General features: G+C 44.1%; 1 protein-coding gene across 1 annotated transcript in view; it reads left to right on the forward strand.

Annotated features, from left to right (window-relative positions):
- The first annotated feature begins 666 nt into the window (after positions 1-666).
- Positions 667-13,696, forward strand: part of LOC142574901 (uncharacterized) — a 66,576-nt gene continuing 53,546 nt past the window's right edge. The window contains exons 1-3 of the mRNA XM_075683896.1: positions 667-721; positions 6,255-6,352; positions 7,013-7,247. Coding sequence (XP_075540011.1) covers positions 667-721; positions 6,255-6,352; positions 7,013-7,247 — 388 coding nt within the window. The remainder of the gene's footprint in view (positions 722-6,254; positions 6,353-7,012; positions 7,248-13,696) is intronic.

Here is a 13,696-nt window from a genome sequence, read left to right on the forward strand (position 1 = left end):
ACCACAACACCGCGCGGGCGTTGCCCACACAGAGAGGACCCACCCGCACACAGTAGCCAAGGAGGTGCTCTTCACACGCCCGCTTGGGGTAAGGTTGGGGTTCCCTCTGGATATCCAGTCGTTGTATTCGCGGCGCAGCAGGTCCTTAAAAGGCTTGTTGACCCCCACGTCGAGAGGCTCAAGCTGCCCTGTCAAGCCACCGGGGATTACAAGCAGGTCAGTGTGCTCCTTGTGAAGCACCGCTTTCACCTTGTCGGTGAGGTGGCCCCGGAAAGAGTCCAACACTTGCAGGTTGCGGATGTCTCTCTTGAGGGATGCCCCAGGCCTCAGGAGCCACACCAGACGGTACCATTCCACTACCATATCAATCGTCATAAATCCGTTTGCATTCACCCGTACCACAATGCCTTTGGGAAGTACTTCTTTAGGCATCGTCTTCCTCTTAAACACGATTTACGGGCGAAGCTTGGTGCCATCCGCCAAGCATGACAACATGACCGTAAAATGCAGCTTTTCGTTGCCCGTTGTTAGTACGTTTACATCGCGTACTCCCTTAACACTCACTGTTGTGTTACTGGTCATATCAAAGTATACGGGAGTCTGGTCGGCATTGCCAATCTGGCTGAGCAAATACCGTCGGAAGTTGTGAAGTTTTAGGAAGTGCCCATGGAAGGCAAGGACCTTATACTCGTATGCTGCCGGCAACTTCTGGCACACGCTGGTGCGTCTACGTAGGGAGAAGCCAGCCCTCTTCATAAATTTGGAGGCCCAGGCCCTGCTAGCTTTGAAGTGAGTCCTCAGTATCCCTGCTTCCGAAGCGAAGACACGGGCTTGTTGCGTGATCATTTCCCACATGACCAACAGTGATCAATCGCGTAGATCAGTCACGTACACCGCAAGCTTAGTCTCCGGCTCCAGAAAGCGTCCGGACTTAGGCCCGCGAAAATCGCGGCACTCGGAGTTGCATGAAAAAATTCCCACGCGCTGAAGCCACCACTGCCGCACGACACGTTCACTCACTCCAAACTTGCGTCCTGCAGCAGAGTTGTTAGTTTCCTCGGCATGGAGGATAGCAGCCCATTTGAATGCTGCTGTGAACGAGCGCCGGCAGTTCTTTGGGGCACTCATGACAGGCATGACGATTCGACACAACAGAAGCAGAGAAATTACAATCACGTGGCCGTCGAAAAAAAAAATCGTATCTCAAAGAGAAGCTCTTCCATTAACTACTAATACCCCTCAAAGGGTGACTTTTCCATCAATGATTGATGCTCCCATAAGAGCCTTGCGCTCGCGGTGCACGCAGTAAATGTTTCTTTAAAGAAAAAAAAGAAAAGCTTCTATTCAAGCTCATGAAATAACCATACGCTGTGGGTTGAGTGTGAAACTTTATTCGCAAGAACAACACATTCGCTGCGAAATGACGACCATCCAAGCAACCGGAAGCGGCCACTGCCACACTGCGCGATACCAAAACAAACTACATGGGACTGACGAAAGCGGCCGCATGCGATGTCCTTTACCCCATGAGTATGTTACTCAGATTCAAGGAGTGTTCTGTTGGTCTCTAATAATAAAATAAGTATTAGCGAATTGCTCGATTCAATTCGCGGTGCTAACATAGCCACGATCATATAACATTGTTCAATACATTTCTGAACTCAATGGTGGGAGGTTTGTCGCTTTATGTACGGTGGCCAATGGGCACAGATTGGGAGTGCCAACTTTGAAAGTGGGCATCGCCTGTATTGACATCAAAATGCATGCAATACGGTAAATTAATGCGCTATGCTTCTACCGTAACCATGGAAACGTAGGTACAAAGTTGTAACCACGCCGTAGCATCCTTGATTTCTCGTTTCTCTTGCCGTTACTAGTGGTTCATGGTTCGGTTTCGATTCTAAGTCGCCCCCCAACATTGGATTGTCAAATTTGATAAAATGGGTCGACCTACAATCGTGTAAATACGGTACCTTTCCGCACAGACACCCAGCTGCCAGACTTCATTATAACTGATAATGCGGCATCGAGGCATTGTAATAAGCAGGTTATTTTACCATGGAAAACATACTAAAGGTGTAGCAGCTTCTCATTGTTATAACCGATATATCGTTATAAGTGCGTTCGACTTTATGCACTCATCAAAAAGTTTGCACCCTTTGAGACTTACCTTGACCTGCAACAATAATTCTCATCTGCCTTGCTTGCATTTCCTTACTTGAAAACTCGACACTCGCTACTTTCCCTTCGAGAATGCTGTGTCACACTGATAACATGCAAGCCATTTGTGACTTGGAAGTACTGGGCTTACGGTGTTAAAGAAAGAAAAGAAAGACGACAGTTATTGTAGGACAAAATACAATCCAAGACATTTGAACTTTTAATGAGTGTAGATTTGCCCAGTATGTTGCTTGACACCAAGATGAGCATAACTTTTGGCATAAATTGATTAGCAGAATCCGCGCTGATGAATGAGTTTTGTATCACCTGAGTGTATTCACTACGTATGACCTACGAGAGTATGCACCCTGAAAAAAATTGGTTTCTCATTTTCATATTTACTGTAATCAAGTGTAATTCTTGTAAGTGTACCACATGCACTATCACTTGCACTGACCTTATTGCAGTGCTGTGTTGCTGCAATTGTTTGCTCACATGTATACAGTAAAGCGTAATTTTGTGGTGCAAAATGTCAGGTGACATAATGGCTTGCACTTGTAAATGAAAGAGATAAGTATACTTTACATAGGTATTTTGTACACCCATTTCAGCTTTTATTAATACTGAAGTCCTTTGCTTTAAGCAAAAGCATGTCGTGCATCTCAGAAGCATTGTTTATTGGACCTTCTAATGGTACTTCGATTCACCCTGTCTGCTGACAGAAGACCATTGGAATGTGTTGGTTGTGTGAGAGCTTACAGGACACCTGAAAAAGTAAACAAATGCCAAAAATTTCTTTTCACTAATACAATAGGTTAACATATAGGCAAAACTGTTTCACACAGATAACAATGGTTTAGCATTAAAAACATGAGAATACTGAACAAATCTTATTAAAAAATAACTGATTTCCTGCAATGCTTCTGATTCCTAAATAAACGTACATTACTGTGGTAAAATAAGCTGCCACAATTAGCAGGCCTTTGGCGAAACTGCTCGAATCCTGAAAAATGTACTCAACCGGCAATACTGCCCGAGGGTCGAGATTTTCTAGCGATGTCTTTTGCTCGATTACTTGCGACTCAACCACCATTTTTGTCTGGTCTATCCTACTGATAATGCAGCTGAAGCAGCACATGACCACTGACAAAGTGTGATAAAAAACATCGGAAAAGACATTGCTAGAAAATCACGGCCGTGAACTGGTTAGTTAAGCACTTGCCAGAAACATACCAAACATTCGTGCAGCTACCATAACGTGTGGCAGATCCACATAGAAACACAGAGCACAGCGAGAAAGCAAGCTGATGACTCTGCATACACGTGAGCATGCATGTTGACGAGGGCACATGTACCCTCGCATGCTTTGTCAGGGGTCAAAGGAACACTACCCCCAGATTATTAATGAGAGTGCAGCCGGTCGTGAACATTGGAGGTACGAGTTATGTAGAATGAAGCAGAATTTACTACAAACTTGCGGTCTTGTCGCTTTTTGCTAGGGGTGTGCAAATATTCGAAACTTTCGAATAACGAATCGAATAGTGTTTTACTTGATTCGGCCTTCAAATCGAATAGCCACTACGTATTTGTAAATGGGAATATTTTTCAGATACCTTTAGAATATTTCAAATATGAACTGCACCCGCTTAAGTAAAAGTATGGTAAATTTTCACCTCTGCAGAGATACTATACACATAAAATGTGAGAACTCGTAGCCTGCCCTACTAGACATCTCTTGGGTAGCCGCATGGTAACGGCTATATACAGCAATCATTTGCACTCTCTGAAGAGTCCTGTGCATGTGAAGAAATTGTTTGCTCCTAATTCATTTGTGTTTTAATGCGTAAGCATAATTTGGCAAGTACCCCAGCAAGATCTGTCACGCGAAAAGCGTAATGCCGTGTATCTGCACAAAAATGCATTATTTACGAAGTTAGGACATTTGATCATTATAATAATGTAAATATGGATGATTGGTAGTTTTATGAGCAATAAAGAACAATAGAACACCCCCCCCCCCCAAAGAAGATGTCGCAGGCCTGCGCAGCACACACAGCACAGTCACAGTGTAAGCTGGAGGAGCAGCTACATAGAAATTCAATTTTCGGCACTACTCAGTGCAGGTCTTCGCGGCAAAGTATCTTCACATCGTCTTCTCGAGAATGATCTGTACTTTCCACTTGGTGTCAACGACGAGCTGCGGCTTGTCCTGCTATCTGCACAGCGGCCTGCTGAGCCCGATGTTGCTTGGGGTGCTATTCTGCAAGAGTCCACCCAGTGGACAAATCCACTTCTGCCTGACATCATCAGAGCGCATTCTGTTGTTCTGAACATCAGCGGGTGCTCACGTCATCAGAAGGGAATGCGAACTTGCACAAAAATGAACTGGAAGACCTCATACACGAAGAACATAGTGCCTGGTGCATCCTGGAAGTCACCCGTAACAATATAAATCGAATAAAATGCCGTTTAGCCGTTTGCTGTTAGTTTCTGTTGTGGTTTATCGAGTGAAGATGGGAAACGAGCTTGGCCGGGTGGCTTGTAACAATATAATGCGTCTAAAAACCTTATTTGCATCATCTTTGTATACAGTAGAGCGGCGTTTCACTTTTTTCCGGTATTGTAATGGCTGCAATTGTTAGTGTGTCACTAGAGGGCCACTTTAGCGAACCGAAATGCAAAATGGCAGCTGTTTCAAATGTATGAAACAGCTGACCACACATTGTCGGCTACCGAGCATCCCCGTAAACTGACGGCAACAGTATGTCAAGTTGACAGTTACTGTTATGGTGCATTCTCTAACACTAGTCTTGAAACTGAAATGCAAAATGACAGCCTCTACGCTTGCAACGAATAGCTGATGCAGGATCGTCGGCTACTGAGCATGGGTAATCTCTGTAAGCAGGCAGCCGCAGTATGTCTTGTTGATGGTTGCTGTCTCGGTGCATTCTCCGATCATACTGCTGAAATTGTTCTCAGTGATCGTGCACCAGGCGATGTATGACTGGTCGTCACGACTGCAATGCTTCAAGAGAACATACCACACCGACAACAAGAGTACCACACCGACAACTGCATTGTCTGCTGTGTCGACGAAATATGACATGCAACGGTAAGTTGCGGCATTGAACAGATGGCAGTGATGTTGACTGCGCATAATAATCTTCATGCAGGCACACAAGTTGAAGAAGAGTATACTGCAAAGCAGTTATTCACATTGCTTAATAAAAGAGTCCAGTGGCGGTCTGTACGTTTTCCTGAATATTTTCTACTCGTCTGCGATCCAGCTTCCAGATCACCGTGTTTGTCCATCACAACGCCATTGCACCATGGGACATTGGTCCCCATATAAACCATCAGCAACAAGAAATTATAGTAAGCTTTATGGAAAATAATCCACGCTTAGTTAAACCATGGGGAGATCGGGACGCAAAATTCACCGCTAAAGAAAAAAAAACGCATATGTCGGAAGAGCTCGCAAACTTGCTGAATGATGCCGGGCCTCCCACAAAGCCTGTGGTGCAGTGGCGTTGTTGCTGGAATAAATTCATCAATCGTGCCAGGGCTGATGCAGGCCACCTCTCCGCTGAGATGAAGTAAGTAAAAGAGGTGTACATGCTTTACGGTAACGTCTGTTTCGAGTCTTTACACAAACCACATTGCAGGTCTACTGGCGGTGGGCTTCTCCGGGGTGTGAAGGGCTGAGGGCTCGCCTTGCTTGGCCCAGTGAGCACCATACCGGAGAGACCTGCGCCTTTCATGAGCAGCGACTGCGAAGTGAGAATTTGCTTTATTTGTATTCCTTTAGAAAGACCGGGATTGGGAGTCGGAAACTGTCACCTGTCCTGATGTCTTGTGCAACAAAGCAGCAAGGAAGGGCTATAATCAGATATTGTAAATAAAACTTGTAGGCAATAAACAATGCTGGACCACTAGTTGACATTGCAAATGAAGGCTTTGGAGGCAGTGCTGTACCTAAAAGAGCAAAGCCTTACTGCATTGCAAAATATGCTTCACCTTTTGTAGCTATTGTGACCTGTGTCTGCTTCTTTTATTCTTAACAATTTGTGTTTCATAAACACAGTGACTTGCAGCAGCACCTCAGCTTTGGCTCAAGCATTGCAACCAGGCAACAGGAACGGTACCTTGTGTCTGTCCAGCGACACTGCAGGAAGCAGAAGTGCTGTCAGCCGTAAGTGTGTGATGTATGAACGTAATTGTGACCTCAAGCGAAAAATGTGCATGCAATCTCAACGTAGCAGTAATAGTGAAATAGAAGTTCCTCGCGCTGGTCACAATGGATGAAAGGCACCTTGCTGTACTTTATGCATGTCAAGTGAAAAAAGAAAGGAAACCACACAGAGAAGATATACTCAAGAGAGGTGCTACTACCAACTGATTTTTATTGCTGCTTGGTCAGTACCAGTGTATACTCAGAGACACAGCAAGGCAAAAAAAAGTAAGCGTGAAAACCCTGCAGATCACCAAATAAGCTAACGTGGCATTTCGTGTACATGTTGACATTTGTTTTTCTAGCTAGGAACCTATATGTCATGACACATTTCAATTATGCAAAGGTACTATGTGTACCGTAAGTGCACAGTCAATGTGTACTGGTTAATTGTATGATAAAAAATACAGTAACCTTCATAGCGGTGTTGTGATGAAGACTATGCAAAACCTCTTTCTTTAACTCAGAACACTTTAGATTGAATGTAATGCCCTGAAATAAAAAATGTAATCATTACAATAATGAAAAAGCTGAAAAATGTAATGCGACATTTTAAAATTTTCACAGTTCGGCAGCAGTGCACTACTGAGTCACGTCTAAATTTTGCCTCTGCTTTTGCAGCCGGAAACCGGACTCGACCAACATGCTATCGCCCCTTCTGACGTCTGCAGTGCCGCGTGTGTCTACACCACAACAGTGATCAGGATCACGTGGCCGGAGCTACTCTTCTGCGACTGCGCAAGGGTCGGACGAGCGCCAGACCACAGCTTAAAACCATCAACGGAGCGAACACCTGTTACAGTTCGGCAGCAGTGCACTACGGAGCCACGTCTAAATTTTGCCTCTGCTTTTGCAGGTGAGCGGAAGTCCTTATTTAGTCAATAAGTCATAGAATTTGTGCACTTCTGCTGAACCTATCAGCTTTCTTGTACTTGTCTGATTCTTGTTGCTGGTGTTGTTAGTGCATTGACGTGCACTTTTGTTGTGCAATGTCGAAAGAGGCTAAGGTTATCGAAGATTTGAGGCGGGAGCTCAGGGCAGACTTGAGGAGCATAAAAGATAAGTTTCAAGAGATCACTGAGCTGAAAACAGAAATACAGCAGGTCCTAAATCTAAACCAGGATCTTCGCGCTGAGAATTCCAAGCTATCATACAGAATTGAGGAACTGGAACAGTATCAACGTTCAAATAACATTGAGATAACGGGCATTCCACTTGAAGGCGAACCATTAGTCGTTGTGAGGCAAATCGGTGAGCTGATTAAGGAAGAGGTCTCAGAGGCTGATATCGACATCTGCCACCGAGTGCCTACTGCTCGACATGATGAAACAAATATCATTATTCGGTTTGTCCGCAGAACCAAGAGGAATGCCTTTCTTAGCAAAGCTAAAAAAAGCAGAATGGGTACAATGACACTAGGCTTTCAGTCGTCCTCAAAGGTGTTCATAAACGAACACCTCACACGGTATGGCAAACGACTTCTTGGTGCCGCAGTATGAAAGGAAGAAGGAATTGAGATGGCGGTTCACATGGACGGCTGGCGTCAAGGTGTTCGTACGCAAGGATGAAAATTCGCCAGCTGTTTGAATCGCCAGTATGGAAGACATTGATAAGATGACAATGTGAGCGACATGGCTTGCTTTTTTTTTTTTACAATTAGTTTCACTGTATGAACTGCACATATTATGATGTTCAGTCTTTCAATAAATTAGTGTCTCATACCAGTGAACTGCTAAAAATGTTTCACCTAAACGTGCGGAGCATAAAAAACAAAGAGGACAAACTGAATTGCTTATTTGCTTCAATCGCCCACAATTTTGACATCTTATTGTATTGTGAAACATGGCTATGGTGTCTCGAAAGGGGAGGTGTGATGACCGGCCAGGAAAAACTGGCCCCCGTTCGTGTGAATGCCGCAGAGCGGCGCTGTCGTCAGGGGCGCCGGCAGCGCGCGTGGCCGTCCTCTGCGTGTGGAGAGAGAATGCTGTAGTGGAAACGCATTTGACTGATTTTTAGAAATTTTAGCTGATACTGCAGTCCTTTAGACATCGCAAAGATTGTATTGCGCTACGGTTAACATGCTGTTTTCGAATACGGGGTAACACAACAGAGTTTTCTGCTGGCAGAAAGCGAGGAGGCATTTTTGAAATTCCACATTAAAGCCACTAAATCAGCAAGGAACTTATCTATCGTATAATGCTCTTTGCACAAGTTATGTGCAATCGTTTTTTTTTTTTTCTCTGTGGTCAACGCGATAACTGCTAGGATCACCCGGGATGTTTATTCTTGCCACAAGGTTTTTTTTTGTTGTTGTTGTGGGCGTTATTACGTACGAAAGCATTTAAGTTCGTTTACACCTACCAAATCAGCATTAAATCATGACATACCTTGTAGTGCAACGTCCTGGAGTCATCTCATTCTCACTGCACTTCAAAAACCAGATAAACAAAAGCAACATGTTTCTGGACAAGCAAATTTTGTTGCATAAAGCAGCTTGTACTTCACCAATTCTGCTGCTTGTTTCACATCACACAAGGCTTTCTTCTTATGCCTTTTTTTCTCATTCATTTCCTGGTTGAAGCTCTTCAAAAGAAAGTGAATTCTGGTAAGGCAGAAGAACCTGACCTCTGATTTTGTAAGTTCCAGCCGATGTTCCCCACAACCAATTTGTGGCACATTTGTGCTCACTTTCTCGAGTATGCTGAAAGCAGCTTTAGAATGCAGACGCGTTCTGCTAAATTCATACGTTAGCCTGATTTCAAGAGCTTGAATCAGACGATACACTGACTCCGACGGGTAGAGAAACCCACCCAAGTTCCACTCTTTGGAGGCATCCCTGCATCCAGGGATAGTCTCTCGGCACAAGGCAGGCATCCCTGCATGCTGCACAGCTAGTTGAGAGAACACGCTTCCTGACCACGTAGCCTTCAATGTAGTACACCAATCGAGCATCGCTTCGTTTTTCAACATAGTCCGCATGGTCCACGATCACTTCAACAGCCTCCATGGGGAATACATCATCCTGCTTCTCATTTTTCAGGAGTGCATCTTACTCGTACTTCAGCTGTAGAGCATTGTTTGTGTTTGTACCACGTGTTTTAAAAGCAGTAAGGTATAGCCGCCCAAATCTTTAACTAGCTCGCGCAAGCGGTAACTTGCTGTGCGCCAACACCTAACAAATGATAATACTATCTTCACGAGCTTTGTGAGCATGAGTTACTATCGATTGTTTTGCAAGTTCATTCTGTCGTAGCGTGCTGGAAAGGAGAAAAAAACAGCATTTAGATGAGCTAGCCAAAGATTTGGCCGGCTATACATACGTTAACATGCTAGAACTACTTTCCTTGCGAAAAAGTGCTTTGCGCAAGCAGCTGAATTCTCCTGCAGCGGTTTGTCGGCCCTTGGAATGGCACGCGCCCACTTCAAAAACAGTCTTGGCAAGTAGGCGCACGGAAAAGGGACACTTTTTCTGAACAAGATATGTAACCGGAATCGCACCCTGGCACGAAGCAACACCTCTGAGTTTTTTTCTTTGAAGTTGAAGGCATCTTCGTCAGCCCACAGCAGTCATAAATAAGCAGCACACGCAACAATCTGCAGCAAAACAAACCGTGAAAATCCGACGCCCAAGCGCTGTCTAGCCGTACCGGTTGCCTTCTCTCCGCCGTCTCCGCGGAAATGCTGATGGCGCCCCGGGCGGCAGCGCTCTATATTGCCCTAGCGGCAGTCACGCACAATGGGATCACCCCTCTCTATGGGAAGGGTGCCGTGGTCATCACACCTCCCCTTTCTAGCCACCATAACGTGGCTTACTGTGAATGATAACCCCCGTACTGTGAAAATTACACATACCATGGGTTAGTAAGAACAAAGTGTAGAGGCGGTGGCATGGCTGTCTATGTTAAACAGTGCCTTGTACGTGAGGTAATTACAGCATTTTCCCTTTAACGAACAATGTAGAATGTGTAATGGTACGCTTAGAATATGTCACAGTTGTGGTTATGTATCGCCCACTGTTGGGAAACAAACTGACGTTCTTTAATTTCCTAGAACAGGCACTACATTTCCTGAGCCATTCGTCCTCCCCCTTTATCATAATGGGTGACGTAAATATAGATATGTTGTCGGACGACATATCATCTAGACAGTTTGCTGGTGTCATCAATTCGTTCATGTACACAAACGTAATCTCGGAACCCACGAGGCTAACGGCGCAAACAGCTACCTTGCTTGATATATGCATAATCAATGTTCACCCAACTGACTGCCTTATGGGACTGTTATCCACTGATATAAGTGATCATCTGCCTGTATTTTGTTTCATTCCTTACGCGCAAAAATGAGGGGAAGGAGGAGAAAAAACACAGATTCGCAGTTCCCACGCAGGTGCATTAGAAAATTTTCGTGCTCTGATCCTATCAACAAACTGGTCCATCTGTATTTGAAAACAAGATCTAAATGCAGCCTACGAATTGTTCTTTCATAAAATGATTACGTGCTACGACCTAGCATTTCCGTTGGAATTGTGCAATCAGAGGAGCAAGAAAATAGGAAAACCCTTGATAAATGCGGCTTTGCTAAAAATGATAACAAGAAAAAACAAAATGTATCACTTGTTCGTAAAATGCAGGAGTGTGCAATTGTTGACTGATTACAAAAAATACAGAAATAAGGTCAACAGTGAATTAAAGCAAGCAAAAGGTAAGTACTATGAACGGTTATTTGCTAAAATAAAAAATGACCCTAGGAAAGTTCGGAATGAAGTTATAGACTTAACATCTACGAAAAGACAGAACACGGAGATAAACATCAAGACAGCCACTGGCATGCTGACAGGCAGAGAAGCAGCAGCTGCTCTGAATAAATATTTTGTCTCCAGTACCCAGTATCCCGACGGGGGAACCCACGGCTACATCTATAGTGAATAAATTCAGTCTTACTAACTCAGTGATACTTACACCTGTTACACCTGCTGAAGTTGTGCAGCTGCTGTTTAAAGTAACAAACAACGTCTCTGCTGGGTATGATGATGTGAAACTAGTACCAATGAAATATAGTGCCGATATAATTGCACCTGTCATTGTTCACATCATAAACAGAATGTTTGAAAGCGGTATATTTCCTGATTCTCTAAATATAGCACGTGTATGCCCTATTTACAAAGGAGATGATAAACATTTTATGACAAATTGCCGGCCGATATCTGTCTTACCTGTTCTATCCAAGGTGTTCGAGAGTGCCCTGAATGTTAGACTACAAAAATTTTTCAGTAAATATAGTGTAATTAGTGACATGCAGTATGGATTCCAAAAAAATAAATATTGTGAAGCAGCTCTTCTTAATATCAAACATAAAATAATAACAAATATTGAAAATAGAATGTACACATTAGGTTTATTTGTAGACTTAAGGAAAGCCTTTGATTCTGTATGCCATATTTTATTAATTAGCAAATTGGAACAGTGTGGTGTACGAGGTATCGTATTGAAACTTTTACGACATTACTTAACCAATCGCTATCAATATATCAGTATAAATAATGACTTTTCATCTTACGTGGAAATCGTAACGGGTGTTCCACAAGGATCAATACTTGGACCTCTTCTGTTTATAATATATATTAATGATCTGTGTGACATCCCCGAGTCTCCTGAATTAGTTATGTATGCAGACGATACTTATTCTTTAAAGCTGCTACTATAACAGAGCTCGAAATTAAGGTTAACAATTACCTGAAGCAACTCTCTTGCTGGTTACAACATAATAATCTACAAATGAATTCCTACAAAACAAAATATATGATATTTGCTCCTACTAAAAACCACGTAACTGCAATGCGGCTATTCTTTTTGAAGATAGGCTGATAGAGCAGGTGAAATGTCAAAAATTTCTGGGTGTGTGATTCCAAGAGGATTTGGCCTGGAACATGCACATCGACAAACTTGCTATCGAACTAAGCAGAACTGTTGGTTGCTTATACAGACTGAGTACTCTGGTTCCTCCATAGTTGAAAAGTTCATTATACTATGCACTCTTTTATTCTAGATTAGCCTACTGCATATTAATTTGGGGCACATCGCAAAATAATTATAACAAATTGATAATGCTACAAAAAATTACCGACGATTACGTTACTTCCTAATGCGAAATTTGAGCGCAGCAAATAAGCTGTTTCACCTTTTGGATAGATTGAGGCAAAGAAATCGAGCAACACATGTATGCGCTATCACATAATTTTTTTTTTATTTTTCACACGTATTCCTTTAACAAAGACTCCACTAACAGTTCTTGACAGTCATGAAGGAAGCTTTGTGGTCGGAGAAATAGACTGATATATGTTCGACTTGGTACACCAATGCTTGATTCTCAAAGACGAGATCTATACAAGTGCCTCGCGAGGTTGTCACAGCCGTGGGGGAAGCAGAGGCTAAGCGCCGCCGCCGAGAAGACCCTGCCGTTCGCGCCGCCGAAGCGGAGGCTCATCGCCGCCGTCGAGAGCAACCAGCAGTAAGCGAGGCTGAAGCAGAAGCTCATCGCCGCCGCCGAAGCGGAGGCTCATCGCCGCCGTCGAGAGCAACCAGCAGTAAGCGGAAGCGGAGGGGGGCGGCGTGTACACCCAGCGGCAAACGATGGGGGCAGAAGCGCGCGCAGCAAGCGGACAACACGATAAAGGGAGGAGGGAAGAGATAGCAGCGACTGACTGATGCCGCTGACGGCGATAGTAAGTCAACCCCAGCTATCCGCCACACAAGAACAGGGGGGGGGACCCTTTCCTCCTCTTTCTGCATGGCGGCGACGGTGTTCTATGCAGTCACGTTATCTTGACTCTCTAGCGGCGTCAGCGGCATCCAGCGGTATCAGTCGGTCGCTGCTAGCGCTGGGGGGATGAAAGGGGGGCGGAGCTGGTTACGAGGCCGACGACGACGCCGACGACGACGCGAAACCCAGGAACGGACGCCAAAGAGCTGCGCTCTAAAAAGAGTCTTACGTGCATTCGAGGGATATTATGGCCCTGTACAAAACTTTAGAACCGCACCATTTTTTATGAAACATTCTACGTTAAAGGCAAACCAGGTGTATCACTACAAGTTGCTGCAATACATTAAACAAAACAAATCTCGGCACATCTTGAATATACCCACCAATCCACATTACAGCCTTCGACAACATAACATGAGAGCACCAAAAAATAACAACCAATTACGGAACACAACTAGTCAGTTACCAGGCACCTTCACTACTAAATCGCCTACGTGATTGAAGATGAAATTATAGAATATTTGAATAACTCATTAAAAAATTTTC

The sequence above is a fragment of the Dermacentor variabilis genome, chromosome 3, assembly GCF_050947875.1.
Source record: "Dermacentor variabilis isolate Ectoservices chromosome 3, ASM5094787v1, whole genome shotgun sequence".
Classification (NCBI taxonomy): domain Eukaryota; kingdom Metazoa; phylum Arthropoda; class Arachnida; order Ixodida; family Ixodidae; genus Dermacentor; species Dermacentor variabilis.